Source organism: Pongo abelii, chromosome 1 (genome assembly GCF_028885655.2).
Source record: "Pongo abelii isolate AG06213 chromosome 1, NHGRI_mPonAbe1-v2.0_pri, whole genome shotgun sequence".
NCBI classification, from domain to species: domain Eukaryota; kingdom Metazoa; phylum Chordata; class Mammalia; order Primates; family Hominidae; genus Pongo; species Pongo abelii.
Genome location: NC_071985.2, coordinates 70,550,830 through 70,577,420, shown reverse-complemented (window position 1 = coordinate 70,577,420; position 26,591 = coordinate 70,550,830). Strand labels below are relative to the sequence as shown.

The following is a 26,591-nucleotide window of genomic DNA, read 5'->3' as shown; positions in this document are numbered from 1 at the left end:
GCCTGTAGTCCCAGGTGCTTGGGAGGCTGAGGCAGGAGAATTGCTTGAACCCAGGAGGTGGAGGTTGCAGTGAGCCGAGATCGCGCCATTGAACTCCAGCCTGGGCGACAAGAGGGAAATTCCGTCTCAGGGGGAAAAAAAAAGAAAGAAAAAAGAGAAAGAAGGAAAGAGAAAGAAAAATATGCAAAGCAACAAAAAAGAGAGCTAGAAAGATGGAAACAACTCTTAGAAGACCCTTGCTTAACCCGCGTGCATCACGGACTACAGGGGTCGACCCCTCGAGCTAACCCCCGCCAGCGCCTGCGCACTGGCCTGGCCCGCGGCAGGAAGCCCTGGGGTGAGACACTTTCGGATTCCGTGACAACGGCCGGATTAAACGTTTTTCTTCTCCTTTGCTACTGAACCTATGCTGTGACTTAGAACACAAGAAACTCCGAGAGGCCGTAGGGATTATTTTAGCTGTCTCCCTCCTCCGCCGGCACCGCTGAAGGCAGCCCCTATCGAGGGCGCTAAACCTCGGGGCCCTGGGTTTCTATGACGACAAACAGGCGTTCCAGCAAAGGAGGAAGTGAGCGGATGCTGGGCGGGTACGCAATGTGTGGGTAGGATCGCGGGTGTCCCTTTCCCGTCATTTTAAACCAAGAAGCAGTGTGAGGCCTGCCCAACTCCCGAGTTTGGGGAACTGGCGCGCGAGAGCGCTGCCTGTGGGGAAGGTCGGGGTCCCCAGCCGATCCGCCTGCAGCCAGTGTCGCCCACCAGGGGTGCAGGCGGTCTGCGGGGTCCGCCGAGCGGGTCCTTCCTGCCCTGCTCCTTGACCCTGACCTGACGGTCCACTAAGGCTTCTTAGTCGCGACAGATAACCCCAGAACATAGAGGTCGCCCCGAAGAAGGAAAACCATGCTAGATGAATTCTAAGCTGCGATCTGAACCTAAGTACTCAACAGTTGTTATCTTTTTTTTTTTTTAATCTTTTTTCCTCTTCCTGCAGGACTATGTGGCAGCCTGCAAGTCCCAGTGCGGCGCTGATTTGTGTCTAAATTAGCTTTCCGGAGGACTATTTCAAATTACTAAAGAGATAGGAGGCATTGTTTTATTATGTCTCTCCCGAAAACGCCCTCCACCCCGCTAAACTCTACATCAACATCTGAGAGCAAAAAGTTAAAAGTGTCTGTAGCCAAGGAAGGGACAAGAGGTAAACTTCGTTGATTCTGAAGTCATAAACAGTTATGGCCGTAAGACAGAAATCACCTTCCATTCACCGGTTTTTTAAATCTGGTATTCAGAATACCTTGTTTGGCTACATTTTTCTAACACACTTGGTTAAATAAAACAAGAAGTCATTCCTTTTACAGTATTTTGAGTCAGAGTACTGTTTCACTACTCCATCTAAATACTGTTTACATTTGTTTTCAAATGTTGATTTATATATGGTTTTCACCCTATTTTAAATATCAATAGTTAGTATTTTTTGGTTCCTGGTCTTTGGCTTTAAGGAAATTTGAAAAAGTAATAGTGAGGCAAGGCGCGGTAGCTCACTCCTGTAATCCCAGCACTTTGGGAGGCCGAGGTGGGTGGATCACTTGAGGTCAGGAGTTCGAGACCAGCCTGGCCAAAGATGATGAAATCCCGTCTCTACTAGAAATACAAAAATTAGCCGGGCATGGTGGCTCGCGCCTGTAGTCCCAGCTTACTCTGGAGGCTGAGGCAAGAAAATCGCTTGAACCCAGGAGGTGAGGTTGCAGTGAGCCAGAATCGTGCCACTGCATTCCAGTCTGGGAGACAGAGCAAGACCCCATCTCAAAATAAATAAATAAATAGGCCGGGCGCAGTGGCTCACACCTGTAATCCCATTTGGGAGGCTGAGGCTGGCGGATCACGAGGTCAAGAGTTTGAGACCATCCTGGCCAACATGGAGAAACCCTGTCTACTAAAAATACAAAAATTAGGGGGGCGTGGTGGCGCGTGCCTGTAGTCCCATCTACTCAGGAGGGTGAGGCAGGAGAATCACTTGAACCCGGGAGGCAGAGGTTGCAGTGAGCCGAGATTGCGCCACTGCACTCCAGCCTGGCGACAGAATGAGACTCCGTCTCAAATCACGAGGTCAGGAGTTTGAGACCAGCCTGACCAACATGGTGAAACCCCGTCTCTACTAAAAATACAAAATTTAGCCTGGCGTGGTGGCACTTGCCTGTAATCCCAGCTGCTCGGCAGGCTGAGGCAGGAGAATCACTTGAACCCGGGAGGCAGAGGTTGCAGTGAGCCAAGATCTTGCCACTGCACTCCAGCCTGGGCAACAGAGGTAGACTCGGTCTCAAATAAATAAACAAACAAAAAGTAATAGCAGAGATAAGAGAAACGCAATTTAGTACAACGTGACAATTTGTATTAGCTTTTAGTAATTTTTCTAAATGAGAGCAATTCCTTAAGATTTTCATTCATATGCGAATCTGTACTAGAGTCAGCTAGTGTTATCCTTACCCCCTGTTCTGTTAAAGCTTTTCCCATCTCACCTGCACCTTGTACTAAAGCCCCAAGCCCCACCCAACTTTTTTTTTTTTTCCTGTTTCTTTTGATCTCAAACTCTCAGGAGATTTGGTAATGTAAACCCTAACAATTTTTGATAGTAATCAAAGCATGATACCTCCTTATAGAAATAAACATAAACCATACCATGTTGGCATAGATTAAGAAGAATAACAACTCAACCCTACCTGACTGACTTCATAGGAGGGCTTTTCCTATATTAGCCCAACTGCCTGCCTTTATTACTCCTGTGCCCTAGTCAAGCAGGGTAGAACACTATTTTTACAGTTCCCATTCCACAGATTTGTCAGCTCAGATTGTTCCACTCTCATTTGCAACAATCCCAGTTGCATTTTTACTTTTAAGTCCAACCCAGATCCTTTCCACTCTATAAATGCCTCGATTTAATGCAATTATTCTCACCTTTGAATTCATGTAAGAAAAAAAATTACTAAATAATTTGACAGCTTTGGGGGAGAGATTTGTGATTTTCATATGAAAGGGAAAATAGACATTCATTCCTATCTTCTTAAGGCTCTGCCAGTTACCTGAGCAAGTGAAATGAGTTTAGTTTTCAACTTTGAATTGAGAATCATGCAGGTTCATCTTAGTACCTGAGTTTTTGAAACTGTGTGATGTAATGTGAGTAGGGTAGGCAAGATGAATGTTATTTTTCTTGACTAGATGATGTTCACTGTTTTAAATATTATTTGTTACCATCCTTGTCAAATAGAAGCAATGTTTCTCTCTGTTAGAAACAGATGGGATTGATGAGGCAGTCTGAGAAGCTCCGTCTAACTTAAATATAGTAAGAATTTTTCTTCTCCACTACTTACTTAGGACTTCCTGAGCTAAAGGAGAAAAAAAATATGGTGGATCGTTCAAAACCCCTTCCTACTTCCCTTCAGAATGAGTTCATTCCCAAAGAAGTTCTTCTTTCTCTGACTTATGCAGCCAGTGCTGGTCCTTGTCCTGAAAACTTACTGCCTCCTAAGAAAATTAAAACCCCACAGGTTTGTATGTATATATGTAGAGTAATGGGGAACATTATTTTTTGGGAATCTGATTATTCTTTAAGTATTTATTATGCACATATTATATATTCCAGATAGCCTTAAAAATTTTAAGATTGAGACGGGGTCTTACTACTGTGGCCCAGGCTGGAGAGTAGTGGCCTGATCATTGCTCACTGTAGCCTCGACTACTCTGGCTCAGGTGATCCTCCCACCTCAGCTTCCTGAGTAGCTGGGACTACAGGTCTGTGCCACCACACCTGGCTAATTTTTGTATTTTTCATAGAGACGGAGTTTCGCCATGTTGCCTACGCTGATCGCAAATTCCTGGGCTCAAGCAATCCACCCGCCTCAGCCTCCCAAAGTGCTGGAATTTCAAGTGTGAGCCAACATGCCTGGCCTTAAAAAATTTTTTTAGGCTGTAATCCCAGCACTTTGGGAGGCCAAGGGGGGCAGCTCATGAGGTCAGGAGATAAAGACCATCCTGGCCAACATCATGAAACCCTGTCTGTACTAAAAATACAAAAATTAGCTGGGCATAGTGGCATGCGCCTATGTCCCAGCCACTCGGGAGGCTGAGGCGGGAGAATCACTTGAACCCGGGAGGCAGAGGTTGCAGTGAGCCGAGATTGCGCCATTGCCCTCCAGCCTGGACGACAGAGCGAGACTCTGTCTCAAAAAAAAAAAATTTAAAATAATTTCTTAGATTGAAAACTCCAGTCTTTTGTATATATTGTTTCCAAGGCTTGAGTGTTTCCATTGACCTGTTTTTATGTGGATTTACTAAAATGATAATTGCTACCCTCAATGTTTTTCACTTACTATAGAATTATTCTAGTTTTAGTCTTTATGTCATTTAATAAGAATTCTGCTCTCTTTTTTCCTTAGAGTACCCAAGTGCCCTTAATGTAAATACAGTACTTACTCAAAACTATTAATACATTTTATTTGATTAGATCGCCCTCTGCTGGATATTCATGTGTATTTGCTTTTTCCCAGGGCACTCTTCCACGCCTTGTAGACCATGTCTGGCATCACCCTGTTCGAAGGAATAAATTCAAATACCTGATTGACCATCCCGTCTCCCTCACGGGAGCTGGAAGGTAAAGAAGGAAGATAGTAGGGTAGATGCTGATAAATAGAGTTGTTTTCTCATTTTGTATGATTACCTTGGGAGGGGCAGAATTAGAAAAATCACTGAATCATAGATGATAAAATTTACAGTATCTTTGAATCAGAATACAATCCAGAAGGGCCAAAGACCACCTTTTTGTGTATGATTATTATCGGTCGGATGGAAATAGGTGCTAGCTTTACATATTTTTGGTTTAAATTTGCTTTTTGCATGCCTTTGTATACTTGTCCCTATACTCTCCTATTCCCTGTTGTACCCTAGTAAAAGGGACAAGATCCAACAGGCAGAATACCTTTAGTGCTCCTTTTATCTGTGTGTATGTCTTCTTTGTGGACATCTTTAGAAGAAAGAACTAGGTAACATAGCTTCATGATGTGGAAAACCTTGAAAAACAAAAGCTTAATTTCTGGATCTCTCCAAAGGGAGCCCTTAATCTTTACACTGTTTCAGATCAAGTCAGCAAATACTATTTGTTTTTTGTCTCATTCCTACAAACATTCTGAGTCATTCTAAGGCGGTCAAGTGGGTCAACATTTTCCCTGTGAAGATTGAGACCTGCTAGTTTTCTATGTATTGTCCACTTATCAATTTACTCCATGCATGCGCCCTCACTTAAATGTCCCTTCTTCTGAAAGAAATGTTTACACTTAACGTACTTGAGTAGGTTATTTAGTCTTTCTGAAGCCCCATTTTCTCGTATGTAAAAAGGGAATAATAGGCTTGCCCAGTTTTGTGTGCCTCCCAGGGATATTGTAAAGCACAAATAAGATAATAGATGCAAGAGCACTTGTAAAACTATAATGTGCTATTTAAGTATAGGTGCTATTACTCAGCTATGCTTCAGTGCAAGGAAAAGTGGTAGAAACTTGTCCTATTGACTTTTATGTCCTGAGGCTTTATATTTTATTCTATGCCTCCAGATCATAGTTATAATTATTGGTAGCAATAATTAGTATTATGAGTTGTTTAAAGTACTTTGAAAATTAATTAGCTATATCTGAATGTGGCAGTAAGCTGACATTACAGTTTTAATGTCGGCCAGGTGCGGTGGCTCATGCCTGTAATCCCAGCACTTTGGGAGGCTGAGGTGGGCAGATCATTTGAGGTCAGGAGTTCAAGACTAGTCTGGGCAACATGGTGAAACCCTGTCATTACAAAAAATACAAAAATTAGCCAGGTGTGGTGGCGCACGCTTGTAATCCCAGCTACTTGGGAGGCTGACGCAGGAGAATTGCTTGAACCCGGGAAGTGGAGGTTGCAGTGAGCTGAGATTGTGCCATTGCACTCCAGCCTGGGTGACCCAGCGAGACTCCCTCTCAAAACAAAACAAAACAAAAAATAAAGTTTTAATGTCGAATGACTCTGAGTTGGAGTTTTTTAAGTGTGAAATCAGGTTGACAGGATAATGCCCCCTCAATCCCACGAAAACATTTTCACTGAATCTCAGAACCTGTGAATACATACCTCACCTGGCAAAAGGGACTTTGCAGATACGATGAAAGTTAAGGACATTGAGATGGATAGATTATCCTAGATTGTCAGGGTGGGCCCAGCCTAATCACCTGAATCTTTAAAAGTGGAAAAGGAAGGTGGTCAGGTGGGTCAGAGAGATGAGAAAGGAAGAGGACAGATTTGACTTGTGATAGGAGTTCAGCCTGACATTGCTGGTTTTGAAGATGGAGGAAGGGGAAAAGCAGCCAAGAAATGAATTTGACTACTAGAAGCTAGGAATTCTAATGACAGCTCAGCCGCCAACTGTCAAGGGAACAGGGATTGCAGTCTTACAACTTTTAGGAACTTTTATTAACAACCCAAATGAGCATGGAAATGGATCTTCCTCTAGAGCATCCAGAAAGAAACATAGCCCTGCCAACGCCTTGATTTTAGCCCTTTGAGACCCTGTTGGACTTCTGACCTACAAAGCAGTAAGATAATAAATTTGTGTTGTTTAAGATGCTAAATTTGTGGTAATTTGTTATGGCACCAATAGAAAACTAATGCACAAATGCACAACTAATAGTATTCATAACGAGATAACTTGTCCAGCAACCTCAATCACCCAGAACCCAGCAGTAAAATATAAAACAACAAAGCAAATATTCTCTGAGTAATATTTTTAGACAACTCTTTCGGCAGAGTTCAGTGCAGAAAATAAATCAGTCTAGATATTTTAAGCAGGAAAGAATCAAATGCAGAACACTGGGTATTTACAAAATTGTTGGAAGGGCTAAAGGAGCTGGTATGAGGAAGTACCTGTGGGAATAACTTCCAGAACAGGGTGACATTGACAACTTCAGATAAAAGACATGTTTATAGATACACATAACTCAACCAATGATGATTTGCAGAAAAGCCTGAATTATGAACTCATTTAATAATCTGGGGGCTGAAAAACAAGTTGGAGGATTTTTTAAAGACAAATAAATAAAATCCAGTTATTATGTTATGATTAAGAATCAAAGTTGTTTTGTTTTGTTTGTTTTTTTAAATAAAGATAGATTTTCCAGAAGAGTGGAAGCTGGTGTTTTACCATAGAATTTTATGAAGAAACAAAACATATCTCTAATTATTATTATTATTATTTTTGGGAGATGGAGTTTTGCTCTGTTGCCCAGGCTGGAGTGCAATGGCGCAGTCTCGGCTCACCAGAACCTCCGCCTCCTGGATTCAAGTGATTCTCCTGCCTCAGCCTCCGAAGTAGCTGGGACTACAGGCATGCGCTACCATGCCCAGCTGATTTTGTATTTTTAGTAGAGACGGGGTTTCTCCATGTTGATCAGGCTGGTCTCAAACTCCTGACCTCAGGTGATCCACCCGCCTCGGCCTCTCAAAGTGCTGGGATTATAGGAGTGAGCTACCGCGCCTGGCCCTCTAATTATTTTTAATAAAAAATTATATTTCAACAAGTAAATAAAACAGGCTTCTTCTAAAAATAAATAACATAATCACCTCTTACAGGTTCCACTTCATAATGATACTATTAAAATGGCAATTACGTTTCCAACACATGAATTTCTAAGGGACACATTCAAACCATAGCAATACGCAGTACTTTAATAATGTATAGAAATACAAAAGGCTCCTCCAAATCATGAGTGAACTCCCATTCACAACTGTTTCAAAGAGAATAAAATACCTAGGAATCCAACTTACAAGGGATGTGAAGGACCTCTTCAAGGAGAACTACAAACCACTGCTCAACGAAATAAAAGAGAACACAAACAAATGGAAGAACATTCCATGCTCATGGATAGGAAGAATAAATATCGTGAAAATGGCCATACTGCCCAAGGTAATTTATAGAGTCAATGCCATCCCAATCAAGCTACCAATGACTTTCTTCACAGAATTGGAAAAAAACTACCTTAAAGTTCATATGGAACCAAAAAAAAGCCTGCATTGCCAAGACAATCCTAAGCAAAAAGAACAAAGCTGGAGGCATCATGCTACCTGACTTCAAACTATACTACAAGGCTACAGTAACCAAAACAGCGTGGTACTGGTACCAAAACAGAGATATAGACCAATGGAACAGAACAGAGCCCTCAGATACAATACCACACATCTACAACCATCTGATCTTTGACAAACCCAACAAAAACAAGAAATGGGGAAAGGATTCCCTATTTAATAAATGGTGCTGGGAAAACTGGCTAGCCATATGTAGAAACCTGAAACTGGATCCATTCCTTACACCTTATATAAAAATTAATTCAAGATGGATTAAAGACTTAAATATTAGACCTAAACCCATCAAAACCCTAGAAGAAAACCCAGGCAATACCATTCAGGTCATAGGCATGGGCAAGGACTTCATGTCTAAAACACCAAAAGCAGTGATAACAAAAGCCAAAATAGACAAATGGGATCTAATTAAACTAAACAGCTTCTGCACAGCAAAAAAACTACCATCAGAGTGAACAGGCAACCTACAGAATGGGAGAAAAGTTTTGCAATCTACCCATCTGACAAAGGGCTAATATCCAGAATCTATAAAGAGTTCAAACAAATTTACAAGAAAAAAACAACCCCATCAAAAAGTGGGCAAAGGATACGAACAGACACTTCTCAAAAGAAGATATTCATGCAGCCAAAAGACACATGAAAAAATGCTCATCATCATTGGCCATCAGAGAAATGCAAATCAAAACCACAATGAGATACCATCTCACACCAGTTAGAATGGCGATCATTCAAAAGTCAGGAAACAACAGGTGCTGGAGAGGATGTGGAGAAATAGGAACGCTTTTACACTATTGGTGGGAAGATAAACTAGTTCAACCATTGTGGAAGACAGTGTGGTGATTCCTCAAGGATCTAGAACTAGAAATACCACTTGACCCAGCAATCCCATTACTGGGTATATACCCAAAGGATTATACATCATGCTGCTATAAAGACACATGCACACTTAAACGTTTATTGTGGCACTATTCACAATAGCAAAGACTTGGAACCAACCCAAATGTTCGTCAGTGATAGACTGGATTAAGAAAATGTGGCACATATACACTATGGAATACTATGTAGCCATAAAAAAGGATGACTTCATGTCCTTTGTAGGGACACGGATGAAGCTGGAAACCATCATTCTGAGCAAACTATCACAAGGACAGAAAACCAAATACTGCATGTTCTCACTCATAGGTGGGAATTGAACAATGAGAACACTTGGACACAGGGTGGGGAACATCACACGCTGGGGCCTGTTGCGGGAAGGGGGGAGGGGGGAGGGATAACATTAGGAGGAATACCTAATGTAAATGACGAGTTAATGGGTGCAGCACACCAACATGGCACATGTATACATATGTAACAAACCTGCATGTTGTGTACATGTACCCTAGAACTTAAAGTATAATTTAAAAAATAAATTAATTAATTAAAAAAAAATAGAAATACAAAAGGCTCCTAAAGTAGCTTCTTGAGAAAATTTGAGTGATGATTACTAAATCAAAATATTCTTTATTTATTAAAAAAAATTTTTTTTTTTGAGATAGAATCTTGCTCTGTCGTCCAGGCTGGAGTGTAGTGGTGTGATCTCGGCTCACTGCAACCTCTGCCTCCCAGGTTCAAGTGATTCTCCTGCCTCAGTCTCCTGAGTAGCTGGGATGACAGGTGCCCGCCACCACACCTGGCTAGTTTTTTAATTTTATTTTTAATAGCGATGGGGTTTCACTATATTGGCTAGGCTGGTTTTGAACACTTGACCTCAGGTGATCCGCCCATCTTGGCCCCCTAAAATATTAGGATTATAGGCGTGAGCCACCGTGCCCAGCCCCAACATATTCTTTAATTATATGTTTGTGTATGTATGCATAAAATACTGTGTGTATAATATATGTATAATTATATAAAATAAATATAATGTATAACATATAATGTATAATGTATACATATGCATTATATATGTATAAACATGTATATACTGTACACATATATGTATATAATATATAATATACATACGCACAGATACACACACATATATGTACATGAAGCGTTCATCATTTTTGGCTAACAAAACAATTGTAATGGCCAACTTCTCCAGCATTTATTGGTGTGATAGGAACTGCTGTTCCATCATCCTAAGAGCAGCTCATTCAGATCTTTGTGACTATCTAAAACCTGTAAGAGGGTGGAACAGAGAAAGAATTCGGAGGATTGGGAAATACAGCTCTAACATTTCTCCCCTGGACATATCCAAGAGAACCAGAATATCACAGCGCAGGACATCAATAGCTTGATGTCTTTTACTACCAATATATACGTTTAAAAATAGTTATGGTCCATGTTGTATATTTCAGGATCTTCCTGGGACACTAGAATTGGCCTGTTTCCACCAACCTCACATGCCACATCAGTTGCCAAATGACATTGCCCTCAAAGCACACCCTCTCCCACCGTTTCACAATATTGCAACCGTTACAGTCATTCTAAAATAATTTAAAATTTCATTTCATCTATAAAACCTTCTCTTAGACTAAAGCCCGACATGTTAAACATGACTTGCAAGGCTTTCCGTGTTTAGTTCTCTAATTTCAATAATTTTATTCTTCATACTTCAACTATATATTCAGTCATCCCTCATACTGAGGGATATGTGGGGGATTGGTTCCCAGACACCTGCAGATACCAGAATCTGTGTACACTCAATTTCTGCAGTCAGCCATACATGAGTCAGAAACTCATGTATATATATGGAAAGTTGGCCCTCTGTATATGAGGGTTTCGTATCCAGTGAATACTGTATTTTCAGTCAGTGTTTGGTTGAAAAAATTCACGTATAAGCAGACCCACGCAGTTCAAGGCTGTGTTGTTCAAGGGCCAACTATACTACATTTTCAGTTCGCCAAAGTCACCATGTGCTGTTGTGTCTCAGGACCTAATGCATATGCTGTTCTCTACACTTTTTGGTTGCTTACCTAAATCCAAATCAGTTTTTTGTTCTCACTAATTGTTACTGCCTCCCGAGGTTTTCCCTGACTTGGTCTAAACTGTATTTGGGTGGTGTTGTTATTAGTTGTTCCAGTAACATTTTATTCTCTGTTACAATAGTCTTTGTATTATACCTTTCTTTGGTTTGCGAATCTTCCCCTCTGTATTGAAGGCTCCCCAAGGGTAGGGACTGTGTCTATTTTAAGAAATAGTTCTGTATTCCTTTCATCTAGCATATTTTCTGTCACTTATAATATGGTTAATAAATATTTGCTGAGCAAATTAATGAATTTTGGGCACGTTCATGTACAATCCTAGAACCCAGGGCACCCAAATTTAATAATGTAGTTTTTTCTTTTTTTTTGAGATGGAGTCTCACTCTGTCACCCAGGCTGGAGTGCAGTGGCACAATCTCAGCTCACTGCAACTTTTGCTTCCCAGGTTCAAGTGATTCTCCTGCCTCAGCCTCCCAAGTAGCTGGGACTACAGGCACACATCACCACGCCCGGCTAATTTTTGTATTTCTAGTAGAGACGGGGTTTTGCCATATTGGTCGGGTTGGTCTCAAACTCCTGACCTCAAGTGATCTGCCCGCCTCAGCCTCCCAAAGTGCTGGTATTACAGGCATGAGCCACTGCACCCGGCCTTGAAATTGTAATATTTCTGTATTGTCATTCTTCACCACTAGAATCAGTTCCATGAGGGTAGGAACTTTTTATTTGCTTTTTTCACTATTAGTGTCCTTAGCTCTCAGTGCCTGGTATGCAGTAGATGCTGAATTAGTCTTTACTATGTAAACCAGTAAATACATTTGGAGTTTATAGAAGGATGTAATGGACAATCATTTCAGGGTGCCATTGTAGTGGTGAATTAATGCCTATTGTTTTCTGTCGTGGAAATCTTAAAAGAGTCAATGACTCAAGATTCCATCTCCTGGGAGAGTGTATTTAGCCTAGCTTAGACCACTTGCCCACATCTTGGTTATCAGAGGATTTTTTTCTCCACTTTTCTTTATTTTGTTTTATTAAACTTCTTATTTTGAAATAATTTAAAGACTCACAGAAAAGTTGCAAATGTGATCAACCCTGGAAAACATTCCAGGGAAGCGTGGTAGAAGATAACTGCTAAGAGATTGTTTAACTTGGCATTGGTAATCATCATCAGCTTTCTAGAAAATAGTTTCAGAAGAGAGGTATGGGTGGAAATCAGATTTCAGGACAATTTCAGGAAGTCTGATGTTTAATACAAGTGAGCGATGATAGATCAACCGATTGATCCATTGATAGATCACAGTAACATGACAGCGGCCGGGCATGGTGGCTCATGCCTGTAATCCCAGCACTTTGGAAGGCCGAGGCAGGTCACCTGAGGCCAGGAGTTTGAGACCAGCGTGGCCAACATGACAAAACCCTATCTCTACTAAAAACACAAAAAATTAGCCAGGCATGATGGCATGTGCTTGTAATCCCAGCTACTTGGGAGGCTGAGGCAGGAGAATTGCTTGAATCTGGGAGGCGGAGGTTGAGTGAGCTGAGATTTTGAGCCATTGCACTCCAGCCTGGGCGACAGAGTGAGACTCTATGTCAAAATGATAATAATAATCACAACATGACAGCAATGCATGTTCAAGGAAAGATTTTTAGAAGGGGAAAAAGTTTATTATAGGTCAAAGGGGATGTTCCAGTAGAGTTGGAGATACACAGAAGTTAGGACTGATGGAATGAGACTCTTGAGGATACGGGCAAAGATGGAATCAAGCACCTAAGTGGAGGGAATAGCCATAGGAAAGAAAATGTATTTTAACCTGATACTGAAGGAAAGGAAAGAGTTTGTGATATGAATGAGAAATTTCAGGTGGAGAAGAGAAAGAATGTGAGGGAACTCATGTTTAATGCCTCAGTCTTAGTAAAGTGTTATGTAAGGAGATCAGTTTTGCTGACACAGAGGACCATCTTACCCATTAGAAGGATATGTGTGGATCTCACCTGCTGTTATGTGGTATCCAGATAGAAAATTTGTTTTGTAAATATATTTTTCTTACTTTTTAGGGATATTTCTTTTCTGTATGATGTTACATATGCCAAGGGACAGACTAGGGAGAAGGCAGTTTGTCCCCCACATTTGTCCCGTTCATTACAGTCACATGATGGTGTCATTGTGCCCCATAAGGTAAATAAAGTATTTGACAAATAATCTTCTCTCCCTCTGTCTACTTTTAAAAATCATTTTAAAATGATTTTTAATATAAATATAAAATATAAAACAATGTCATACTATAACAACCTGCATTGCTCACCAATCTTCATAGCATTTTCAAATTACTTCTTAAAATGGGAAAAGGGTATTTAGCAGGAAAAGATCAAAATGTCTTATTTTAAGCCATTTTGCAAACCACAGTTAATCTGTTTTAATCTAAAAAACACAGCGTGGGAGATTATATTGTTTTTCCCTTAGAAATCCACATATAAAGTTGTAGGATTCTTATCTTTGGTATCTTGCTAAGTTGAATTTTAAATTCCCTGCTAAATTTAAAGGAAAGGAATCAATAAACTTCTGAATATATGGGATACATGTAACTAATACTAGCACCAAGGTTATTCTTTAATTTATGGTTATTTTAGAGATGTGTGCTCTGGTTAGTTTTTGTCATTTGCTATGACCCACATTGCTAATACTATTTCTCCAATCAAAATTTTTCAACTTAAAAAATAGTATCTCTTTAGGTTAGGAATTAGGATTTGTGCAATTGAATTTTTTCTCTATTAATATATTCATTCTTTTATTTTGCTTTTCTTTTCTTTAAGCCAAAGACACTAAGAGATACGTTGATTCCTGAAGAATTTCATATTGTGTCAAGTACAGGAGTTTCAGGTTTGGAGTGTTATGATGAGTGAGTACTATGATATGTAAAAAATAGCTGCCCCAGCTCAGTGGCCCACGCCTGTAATCCCAGCACTTTTCGAGGCCGAGGCGGGTGGATCATCTGGGGTCAGTAGTTCAAGACCAGCCTGGTCAACATGGTGAAACCCCGTCTCTACAGAAAATACAAAAATATTAGCTGGGTATGGTGGCGGGTGCCTGTAATCCCAGCTACTGGGGAGGCTGAGGCAGGAGAATCACTTGAACCTGGGAGGTGGAGGTTGCAGTGAGCTAAGATTGCACCATTACAGTCCAGCCTAGGCAACAAGAGTGAAACTCTATCTCAAAAAAGAAAGAATACCTGACAAGTTGAACTGTTTCCTGCTTCCCATACATAGAAGAACCTGAGGATAGTACACTCATATTCCTGAGCAATATATAAACTGAAATGAGGAAACATTTGAACCAGCCATCCTAATACAATTAAGAAAGATACAAATTGGCAGGGCGCGGTGGCTCACGCCTGTAATCCCAGCACTTTGGGAGGCCGAGGCGGGCAGATCACGAGGTCGGGAGATCAAGACCATCCTGGCTAACATGGCGAAACTCCGTCTCTACTAAAACTACAAAAAAATAGCCGGGCGTGGTGGCGGGCGCCTGTAGTCCCAGCTGCTCGGGAGGCTGAGGCAGGAGAATGGCATGAACCCAGGAGGCAGAGCTTGCAGTGAGCCGAGATCGCGCCACTGCACTCCAGCCTGGGCAACAGAGCGAGACTCCGTCTCAAAAAAATAAATACATAAATAAAAGAGAAAGATACAAATTAAAAAAAATAAAAACTAAAAGTACTTAAAAGAGTTTGGGATGTTAGTGATTAAATTATTCATATTTTTTCCTGCCATTTAATTTTGAATTTTTTAAAAAATGGAACTTTGTTTTGAATGTGTGACTATGCCCTTTAGGAATGATTTTGAGCAATGATTATGGAGACAAAGGAAAGTAGCCCTCTGAGCCAGCATCTCATAATCCATGCCCCAGGGCTTGGCTCCACATTGCAGACTCATTATTTTGTCATCTTTGATTCCTGTTTATGGGATTGAAAATAGGATCTTGCTTTTATTTTCTGAAACAACACTTGAATGTTTTATAGTTTAGAAAATGAGAACTTTGGACTAAGGTTTTATAATAAAATATCCAGAGGCTGTCACTCTTTTGATATTGTCTTTCCAATATGTATGTTATAATATATTGCATTTCATTGTGATGGTATGTTTTAGAACAATATTTTGCCCAAGAGAACCAAATGAAATTCATTTTTTGGGTAACCTTTTATTTTAATGTAATTTCAGACATAAAAAGTTGCAAAAATGGGAAAAGGAATGCCTATATACCCTCTACCTTGAGTCACTGGTTGTTTACACTTTGTCTCATTTGCTCATAAACATACATAAGCATGCATACACATGCACATCTTTTCAAACTATTTAAGAGTAAGTAATCAAATACTTCTACCACCAAATACTTTAGTGTGTATTTCCTAACAACCCATTAGTTATAGATCTTTTGATGACTTTTTCTTTTTTTTTTTTTTGAGATGGAGTTTCGCTCTTATTGCCCAAGCTGGAGTGCAATGGCACGGTCTCGGCTCACTGCAACCTCCGCCTCCCAGGTTCAAGCCATTCTCCTGCCTCAGCCTCCTGAGTAGCTGGGATTACAGGCAGGCACCACCGCGCCTGGCTAATTTTTTGTATTTTTGGTAGAAGCAGGGTTTCACCATGTTAGCCAAGCTGGTCTCAAACTCCTGACCTCAGGTGATCTGCCCGCTTTGGCCTCTCAGAGTGCTGGGATTACAGGCATGAGCCACAGCGCATGGCTGATTTTTTTTTTTTTTTTTTTGAGACAAAGTCTTGCTTTGTCACCCAGGCTGGAGTGAAGCGGTGAGATCTCGGCTCACTGCAACCTCCGCCCCTTGGGTTCAAGCAATTCTCATGCCTCAGCCTCCCGAGTAGCTGTGACTACAGGTGCCTGCCACCACGCCCAGCTAATTTTTGTATTTTTAGTAGAGATGGGGTTTCGCCACGTTGGCCAGGCTGGTCTCGAACTCTGGACCTCAGGTGACCCACCCGCCTCGGCCTCCCAAAGTGCTGGAATGACAGGTGTGAGCCACTGCACCTGGCCTTGATGAATTTTTTAAAATTTCATCATTTCTTCTGTATGATCATTATTTCTTCTGCCAATTTGTTATTTGGCATTTTACCATATGGAATAATGGATTTCTATTTTATTTGATGGATTTTAATTCTTTACTATCATTGTTTTATTTTATTTTTTGGAGATGGAGTTTTGCTGTTGTTGTTGCCCAAGCTGGAGTGCAGTGGTGCGATCTTGGCTCACTGCAACCTCTGCCTCCCGGGTTTAAGCGATTCTTCTGCCTCAGCCTCCTGAGTAGCTGGGATTACAGGCACACACCACCACACCTGACTATTTTTTTTTTTTTTTTTGTATTTTTAGTAGAGACGGGTTTTCACCATGTTGGCCAGGCTGGTCTCGAACTCCCGCCTCGGCCTCTGAAAGTGCTGGGGTTATAGGCATGAGCCACCATGCCCGGCCCTTTATTTTTATTTTTTATTTTTTTGAGACAGAGTCTTGCTCTGTCATGGGTGGAGTGCAGTGGCATGATCTCTGCTCACTGCAACCCCCACCTCCCAGGTTCAAGCAATTCTCCTGCCTCAGCCTCCTGAGTAGCTGGGATTACAGGCACCTGCCGCCATGCCTGGCTAATTTTTTTGTGTTTTTAGTAGAGACGGGGCTTCATCATGTTGGCCAGGCTGGTTTCGAACTCCTGACCTCAAGTGATCCACCTGCCTCAGCCTCCCAAAGTGTTAGGATTACAGGCGTGAGCCACCATGCCCGGCCCATTATTTTGATGCTCAAATTTTTCCAGATTTGGCCAATGGCCAAAGGCTGCTCCTTTGAGCTTTCTCTTGTGTTCTTTGGCCATGTCCCCATGATTATTTGAACACTTATTTTCTGGCTCAATAAGACTTCCAGGTTCATCTTGTATTTTCCAACTCCAGCCCTGGAATGGGTGGTGAGTCACTTCTCCAAGCAGTACTCATTCCTTTTAGTGGAGAATGGTACTTAGTGGAGAATGGTACTTAGAAACCGAGATTGTGGGGGTTAGTTGAGCTAATTGATAAACAGGCCAGAAAATTTTCTTAAAATAACATTTACCTATCTTATTTATTGTAGCAAATACACTACTCTCCTCACAGATAGTGAAAACAGGCTATTGCTCTTCCCATCCATGTAAGTACAGTTTATTTTCTAAAATCTTTCTCAGAAAGAATACCTATATACATACACATTTCTTGGTACTTTATTAAACAAAATTATTAAAATTATAGCAGCAACCCCAGGCAGTAATTGCCTACAAGTTCATCATCTAATCAGTGTTTTCGTTTTTACAATTGTATATTCAATGTTTATATATTTCATTTGTCTAATTGCATATTAAATTTTACATATTTACATATATAGCATAATATTTAAATACTATAAAGTACTTTTATATTCTGTGTTTAACCATTAGTATTTCTCCATTTTGCTATAGTCTTTTTTTTTTCCTTTTCTTTGTCCCTTTTCTTCTCTCACATTGTGAGGTAACCAATGTTAAAAGTTTGATGTTTATCCCCCATTTTTTCTTTTTCTATGTTCTTACACTCCTATATGATAGGTATATAGAATTTTTTTGGGGGAAGCATTATTTTCTTTTATGAAAAAGAGATCTAATGCTTAAAATGCCTTTAATATCCCAGAGAGCATATATATTCTCTTTACACATATTATATTCTTTTTGCCATTCGAGAATTCCCTGTTGCAATGTTGATTGCATAAGTCTGCCACCTTAATTTTTTAGGAAACCTAATAAAAGAGTAGAAGTGGCCCAGCTGAATGATGTGATGGATACTATGCTAGAGAGGGCTGGTGTGGAAAATCAGGAATATACAGGACCAACTAAGGTAATTGCAAAGCCGAATGCAACCTGGTGGCTAAGAGCATGCACTCAGGAGGCAGATTGCCTAGGTTAGAATTCTGACCCTGCCATATATTTACTGGTGGCCTTGGACAAGTCATTTAATGTATTTGTACCTCAGTTTCCTCATCTGAACATTGGAGATAATAATATCACCTACCTCATAGGGTTTTTGCGGAGATGAAATGACATAATAAATGTAAAGTGCTTAGAACAGTTCCTGGCATGTGGTAGACACTGTATAATTAATTGTTAGTGTTATTATTTCACCAAATATAAGGTATCATTGATTGTAAGACCCTTATTATTTTATGTAACACTAAAAAACACTGCCAGGTATATTTTTAGTAGAGATGGGGTTTCACCATGTTGGCCAGGCTGTTCTCAAACTCCTGACCTCAAGTGATCTGCCCACCTCACCCTCCCAAAGTGCTGGGATTACAGGCGTGAACCACTGCACCAGGCCACCACTTGTAATTTTTATTTTCTACTTAAGAAATAACTCTTTTAGTCTTACATAGATAGAGACTTTTTTCTTTATCAGGGCTATTTCTTTTTTGTTTTATGTATTTTATTTGTTTGGAATTGGAAACTTACAGAAAAAGTTCAATACAAGACACTGCTATGTAACCTTTACCCGGATTCTCCATCTGGTTATTTATATTGTGCCCTATTTCCTTTCTCATTCTCTCTCCTTCTCTGTCTACATATGCATCACTTTGTTCTGAACCATTTAGAGTGAGTTGGAGACATCATGCCTCTTTAACACCCAGATATTCAGGATATATTTCCTACAAACAAAGACATTCTCTTATATATCCATAATATAGTTATCAGGAAATTTAATGTTGATATGATAGTATTATCTGACACAGACCACATTTAAATTTTATATTTTATCAATTGTCTCTATAATGACTTTTAAAAATAGCTATTTTTTCTTCCTAGTCCAGAATCTAAGATCACATAGTTGTTTTAGTTGTCATGTTTCTTTAGACAATTTTAATCTGAAACAGTTTCTCAGCCTTTCTTTGTTTTTCTTGACCTTGTTGTTTTGAAGAACACAAGCCAGTTACTCTGTAGAATGTTCTTCAATTTTGGTTTGTCAGATGTATAGTCATGATTTTAGATTGAGGTTTTTTATTTTTGGCAGCTATAACATAGAAGTGATATTGTGACCTTTTCAGTGCATCAGATAAAGAGGCGCATGATTAAACCAATTTTTTTTTTTTTTTTTGAGACAAAGTCTCACTCTGTCACCCAGGCTGGAGTACACTGTGATTATGGCTCACTGCAGCTGCAACCTCCCTGGGCTCAGGGGATCCTCCCACCTCAGCCTCCCGAGTAGCTGGGACTACAGGCGTGTGCCACCATGGCTGGCTAATTTTTATATTTTTTGTACAGACAGGGTCTCACCATATTGCCCAGGCTGGTCTCAAGCTCCTTGCTTCAAGCAATCTGCCCATCTCAGCCTCCCAAAGTGTTGGGATTACAGGTGTGAGCCACTGCACCTGGGCAGACCAACATTTAAAAATCAAATGTCACTTTTGTATATGTATAAATGAAAATGTAAGTGAAATAAATTAATCAACATGTTTCTAAAACTTATTTACATTCAGGGTGTTAACCTCCTAAAATGTTTTTTACTAAGACTGTAATAAGTACTGATTGTGTTACTTACCTTCTGATAGATGCACAAACTACTACATATATTGAAGAAGGAACAGACCATTTACAACGTGATATTTCATGAACTTATTCGACAAGTCAGTGTGGACTGTGCAGACAGAGGAGAACTTCTGTCTAAAGTCAGGTTAGTGCTGTTATTGGAATGGTCCAGTTTCCTTTTGATTTTTATATTAGATTTGTCTTTATATCTACTTTTGAGAATGCCACAGAAGTGCACTTCTCTATTGTACTGATCATAAGTAATGTAACTGCATTTTTTTTCTTTTTTGTTAATATATGGAGAGGGTCTATAGCTTTCATTTTATTTTAGCCATATTATCTTGGGTGAGATACAGTGAGACCTCATGTAGATCAAGAGAAAGAACCCAGAAAGAGTTTTATGGTTTTGTTATACTCACAGCTCCCTGGGGAGAAGCAGCATGCCATACAGGGCCATTCGGGGGAGACACCAAGTCAGTCATGAGGTAAAGAGAGAGAGGGAACCTGTGGGGAGGCACCTCTATTGTGGTTTCCTTGGGAAGGAATAGGTGAGGCAGGTTAAGTAGGCTTAGGATTGGATTGTTTGGATAATTTCACTGGGCATTCCATAATAGGGGTTGTCCCTGGTTGTTTGGTACCTGGCCTTGGGGCAATAAGAGAATTTTTGAAAGATATTTTTGCTGGATATAGAGAATTTTTAAATTTAGTACTTTAAATATGTTGTTGCCCTACTCTCATTTGCATTGTTTCCAATGAGAAATCTGCTGCCATCCTTGTCTTTATTTCCCCAAAAGTAATGTGCGTTTTTCCTGGAGCTGATTTTAGGATTTTTTCCTTTTTTTTTTTTTTGAGACAGAGTCTCCAGCCCAGGCTGGAGTGCAATGGTGCAATCTCGGCTCACTGCAACCTCCGCCTCCAAGGTTCAAGCAATTCTCCTGCCTCAGCCTCCTGAGTAGCTGGGATTACAGGCGCCTGCCACCACGCCCAGCTAATTTTGTATTTTAGTAGAGACGGGGTTTCACCATGTTGGTCAGGCTGGTCTCAAACTCCTGACCTCGTGATCTGCCCGCCTTGGCCTTCCAAAGTGCTGGGATTACAGGCGTGAGCCACCGAGCTCAGCCTTAAGATTTTTTCTTTACCATTGCTTTTGAGCAGTTTCACTATGCTATGCCTTGGTGTAGTTTTTTTTCACATTTCTTGTGCTTGGTGCTTATTAAGCATTTTGGTCTGTGGCTTTATAGTTTTCATCAAATATGGAACATTTTTGGCTATTTCTTTAAGCGTTTTTCTGTCCCTCCACCTCTTTTGAGGGAATTTGTTTACACATGTATTAGGCCATTAGTTCTGAAGTTGTCCCACAGGTCACTAATGTTATACACATTTTTGCTCTTTTCTATTTGTGTTCATTTTGGATAGTTTCTATTGCTATACCTTCAAGTTCATTAATCTTTTTTTCCCATAATATCTAATCTGCTTTTAATCCTATCTAATTATTATCACTATTATTATTATTTTTGACATACAGTCTTGCTCTTTTACCCAGGCTGGAGTGCAGTGGCATGATCTTGGCTCATTGCAGCCTTGAACTCCTGGGCTCAAGTGATCCTCCTACCTCAGCCTCCTAAGTAGCTGGGGCTACAAGTGTGTGCCACCACACCCAGCTAATTTTTTTGTATTTTTTTTTTTTGTAGAGACAGGATCTCACTTTAATCCTATCTAGTATATATTTTCATCTCAGACATTTTTGCTTTCATCTCTAGAAGGTCAATTTGGGTCTTTTAAATATCTTCCATGTCTCTACTTAACTTTTCGAACATACAGAATGTAGTTAGATCACTTTTAGTGGTTTTGTCTGTTAATTCTACCGTCTGTTTTGGTTCTGGGTCAGTTTTGATTCATTGATTTTTCTCCTCATAGGTGTGTTCTCTTGCTGCTTCTTTTTTTTTTTTTTTTTTTTGAGACAGAGTCTCGCTCTGTCACCTAGGCTGGAGTGCAGTGGTGCGATCTCGACTCACTGCAAGCTGTGCCTCCAAGGTTCACAGCATTCTCCTGCCTCAGCCTCCCAAGCAGCTGGGACTACAGGTGCCCGCCACCATGCCTGGCTATTTTTTTGTATTTTTAGTAGAGACGGGGTTTCACCATGTTAGCCAGGATGGTCTCGATCTCCTGACCTCGTGATCCGCCTGTCTCGGCCTCCCAAAGTGCTGGGATTACAGGCATGAGCCACCGCGCCCGGCCTTTTCCTGCTTCTTTACATATTTAGTAATTGTCTTAGTCTGCCTTGTGCTGCTATAACAGAATATCACAGATGGGGGTAATCTATAATGAGCAGAGATTTATTGGCTCACAGTTTGGGAAGCTGGGAAGTGCAATGTACGAAGGTGCCATCATCTGGTGAGAACCTTCTTGTGGTAATCATAACATGACAGAAAGTGAGAGGGTGAGAGAGAGAGAAAGAGGGAGTGGGTCCACTTGTGCGATAATGACCCCATTCCTGAAATAATGGCATTAGTCCATTTATCAGGGCAGAGCCCTCATGACTTAAACACCTCTTGAAAGGTCCACCTCTTAATACTGTTATAATAACAATTAAATTTCAACACTAGTTATGAGGGGACATTTAAACCTAGCAGTAATTTTGATTGGATGGCAGACATGAATTATGCCTTATTTGGATGCTGTATATTTTTGTTTTCATACAAATATTTGTTAGCTTTGTTTTGGGACACAATTAAGTTATTTAAAAAAAATTTGATCCTGTTAGGTCTTTAGGTGGGACAAGAGCAGTGCCCAATTTAGGGCTAATCATTTCTGAATACCAAGACAAAACTTTTCTGTGTACCATATCCAATGTCCCATGAATCATGAGTTTTTACAGTCTCGTTGGTTGGTACTGGTACTACTTCTATGCGAGTTCTGGCATTCTTACCTCTGATCCTTTTGGGTAGTTCTTTCCTTGGTCTTGGGTAGTTTTCTCACATTTATGCCCTGATCAGTAGTTAGCTGAACACTTGAGGGAGATCTTCTGCATTTCTTGTGTAACTCTCTTCTCTCTGCTACTCTGTCCTCTGAACTCTAGCTGCTTTCATCTCTCTGGACTGTTAACTCTGTCTCCTTAACTCAGAGAGTCAACTGAGGTCTTCCTGGATTCCCTTTCTGTGTGCTATGGCCTGGAAAACTCTCCCAAGGCATTAGGCTGGCACAATTGTAGGGTTTGCTTTATTTATTTCTGGTTTCTCAGGGATCACTTTCTTTCATTGTCTGATATCCAGTGTCTTAAAAATGGTTTCATATTCTTTGTCCTTGTTTTGTTGTTGTTACTTCAGGTAGGAAAGTAAATTTAGTTCCTCTGGATTTCTTTTTATATTTCCTGTACCTTTATCTATACCATAATTCACTATATAGATTAATGTCTTTCAGAAGTTTTGGGAAATTATCAGTGATGATGTTTGACTCATGTCTGTACTGCATTCTGTCTTCTGTTTCTGGAGCTTTGATTAGATATATGTTAGATATTCTCATTCTGTCTTCTTTGTCTCTTAATCTCTTTTTCATAGTTTCCCTCTTGTCTCTGTCCTACATTTTGGGTAATTTGTTCTAGGACATTACTGTCTTCTCTATGTGTGTCTATTCTGCTATAACCCATCTATTATTAACTCAACAATTATATTTTTCCCCTAAGAGATTTTTTTTTTTTTTTGAGACAGGATCTTACTGTGGCCCAGGCTGCAGGGCAGTGGCACGATCTTGGCTCACTGCAACCTCTGACTCTCGGGTTCAAGTGATTCTTGTGCCTTAGCCTCCCAAGTAGCTGGGACTACAGGCACACACCACTATGCCTGGCTATTTTTTTTTTTTTTTTTTTTTGTATTTTCAGTAGAGACAGGGTTTGCCATATTGGCCAGGCTAGTCTTGAACTCCTGGCCGCAAGCGATCCGCCCACCTCAGCCTCCCAGAGTGCTGGGATTATAGGTGTGAGCCACTGTGCCTGGCCTCCCTTAAGAGTTCTGTTGGTTTCTTTCCACATCTGTCTCATCAAATATAATAATTTTATTGCTTATTCATTTTTAGATTCTTTTTTTGAGATGGAGTTTCACTCTTGTCACCCAGGCTAGAGTGCAATGGCATGATCTCAGCTCACTGCAACCTCCACCTCCGTATTCAAGTGATTCTCCCACCTCAGCTTCCTGAGTAGCTGGGATTACAGGCATGCGCCACCATGCCTCGCTAATTTTGCATTTTTAGTAGAGACGGGGTTTCACCATGTTGGCCAGGCTGGTCTCGAACTCCTAATTTCAGGTGATCTGCCCACCTCAGCCCCCCAAAGTGCTGGGATTACAGGTGTGAGCCACCTTGCCCAGCCCATTTTTAGATTCTATCTTTTATTCCTCAAACATTTCATGCATAGTCTTATAAAATCTGCTATTGGTTATTTCTTCTGAGTCTCATTCATGGTAGTTTATTTACATTAGTATTTTGCAGCCTTTGCTTGTGGAGCTAATATTTCACTGACCTTGGCCATGGGATCCTCAGGGCATGAATCCAGGGTGCTTTCTGGAAAAGAAGATTTGCATGTGCTCCCTTCTGGAATCTGGAATTCATGCAGTAGTCATACACTTGCCCATGTCTCCCACTTTGAAGTCAGCCCAAGGCTTAGTCTCTGGTTCTCAGTGTTGATATTTTCCTGGGGACCACCCTGACCTTGGGTTTGCTTACTGCTTACGACTCCCACTCCATTTCTAACTTACTATTTTTTGTTTGTTCTTATTGTTTTTCATCCCTAGAGTCTTCTGTTTCTTCCTGCAAACTCCGTAATGCTTTAAAAGTGTGTTCTCTTATGGATCTAGTTGGATTGTAATGGGAAGGTCCTTCAGAGTATTTAGTTCCTGTATTGTCAGGAGGGGGAAATCCTAAAGAAGATGTTTTTTAAATTGATATTTCCAGTATATGAGCTGCATCTTGAGGTGATAAACTCCCTGTCATTTTCAGCCTTAAAGCAAGGGCTGGATAATTCTTTCTGTCAATGGATGAAAGATTAAACGACCAGTCAACTCAGACATATTACAAACCTAGGACCTCAGGCTTAGGGTGTAACACCTAGATCAGTTTTTTTTTTTTTTAAGACAGTCTTGCTCTGTCACCCAGGCTGGAGTGCAGTGGTGAGATCTCTGCTCACTGCAACCTCTGCCTCCCAAGCTCAAGTGATTCTTGTGTCTCATCTACCCAAGTATCTGGGATTATAGGCATGTGCCACCATGCCATGCTAATTTTTGCATTTTTAGTAGAGACAAGGTTTTGCCACGTTCGCTAGGCTGGTCTTGAACTCCTGGCCTCAAGTGATCTGCCTGCCTCAGTCTCCCAGAGTGCTGAGGTTACAGGTGTGAGCCATCACGCCTGGCCTATATCACTGTTAATATAAATGAATACTATTCAGTCATGGTATTTATAATTTATCATCTGTGATCACTTCCAAATATTTTGTTTGGTTTTATTCAGAAGCAAAAGAAATGACTTCTTTGTATTAAAGATTTTTGTTTATGTTTAAATAGTTGATGTCGTTTTACATGTTGTCAATTTGAAAAAACTGGTTTTATTCATGAATTTAACTATTTATAAGAATCTCACTATCTGTAAGTCATGCTGTTAGATGTTGTAAAAATACAAATATGTAAGACATGGTTTCTAGTCTCATAGAATTTATATCTAGAAAAAGGAATAAAACAAGTTTTTATTTTTGTTTTACATCTCACATATGATATTCCAAATAATTAGGGCTCTGGTTACAATTCTGTACAATTGTTCACTCACTTGTATGGCATGGCAGGAAAACATAGCCTAGATTCCTTTTTTTTTTTCTTTTTTAATGAAGCCACAGCATTCTGCTTCTGTGCTTTTTATTATTTATTTATTTATTTTTTTGAGATGGAGTTTTGATCTTGTTGCCCAGGCTGGAGCGCAATGGCGCAATCTTGGCTCACTGCAACCTCTGCCTCCCAGGTTCAAGCGATTCTCCTGTCTCAGCCTACTGAGTAGCTGGGATTATAGGCATGCACCACCACACCTGGCTAATTTTGTATTTTTAGTAGAGATAGGGTTTATCCATGTTGGTCAGGCTGGTCTCAAACTCCTGACATCAGGTGATCCACCCTCCTCGGGCCCCCGAAGTGCTGGGATTACAGGCGTGAGCCACTGCAGCCAGCCTTCTTCTTTTTTTTTTCTATATTGTTCATCTCACATATCTTTTGGAATGTCTGTTTACTATTTTATTCCCTAACATTACTTTCTCTCTTGCATATTTTCTATCTTTTTGTCCTTTCCTTCTGCATGATACCCTGTTTCTCTTATTTTATTTCAATAGTTTTTGGAGAACAGGTGGTTTTTGGTTACACAGATAAGTTCTTCAGTGGTGATTTCTGGGATTTTTGGTGTAGTCGTGATATGGTTTGGCTGTGTCCCCACCCAAATCTCATCTTGAATTGTAGTTGCCATAATCCCCACATGTTGTGGAAGGGACCAGGTAGAGATGGTTGAGTCTTGAGGGCTGTTTCCCTCATTCTGTTCTTGTGATAGTGAATTAGTTCTCATGAGATCTGATGATTTTATTTATTTATTTATTTATTTTGAGATGGAGTCTCACTCTGTTGCCCAGGCTGGAGTGCAGTGGCGCAATCTCAGCTCACTGCCACCTCCGGCTCCTAGGTTCAGGCGATTCTCCTGCCTCAGCCTCCCAAGTAGCTGGGATTATAGGTATGCATTACCATGCCCGGTGAATTTTTTGTATTTTTAGTAGAGACAGGGTTTCACCATGTTGGCCAGGTTAGTCTCAAACTCCTGTCCTCAGGTGATGCGCCTGTCTCAGCCTCCCAAAGTGCTGGGATTACAGGCATGAGTCACTGTGCCTGGCCAGAGATCTGATGGTTTTATA

General features: G+C 40.5%; 1 protein-coding gene across 13 annotated transcripts in view; it reads left to right on the top strand.

Annotated features, from left to right (window-relative positions):
- AXDND1 (axonemal dynein light chain domain containing 1) overlaps nucleotides 1-26,591 on the top strand; it is a 198,564-nt gene continuing 171,973 nt past the window's right edge. For 2 of the 13 annotated variants that reach the window (XR_008523274.2, XR_010137562.1), the window contains exons 1-9: nucleotides 1-587; nucleotides 989-1,192; nucleotides 3,364-3,536; nucleotides 4,536-4,639; nucleotides 13,155-13,275; nucleotides 13,911-13,996; nucleotides 17,215-17,271; nucleotides 17,882-17,984; nucleotides 19,690-19,811. Coding sequence is in view for 11 of the 13 variants with exons in the window: in XM_054550597.2 (XP_054406572.1) it covers nucleotides 1,096-1,192; nucleotides 3,364-3,536; nucleotides 4,536-4,639; nucleotides 13,155-13,275; nucleotides 13,911-13,996; nucleotides 17,215-17,271; nucleotides 17,882-17,984; nucleotides 19,690-19,811 (863 nt within the window). In the remaining 2 variants the exon portion in view is untranslated. Of the gene's footprint in view, nucleotides 588-988; nucleotides 1,193-3,363; nucleotides 3,537-4,535; nucleotides 4,640-13,154; nucleotides 13,276-13,910; nucleotides 13,997-17,214; nucleotides 17,272-17,881; nucleotides 17,985-19,689; nucleotides 19,812-26,591 lie in introns of those variants that run through there. The other 11 variants (XM_054550641.1, XM_054550632.1, XM_054550597.2 and 8 more) reach the window with 10 other exon arrangements.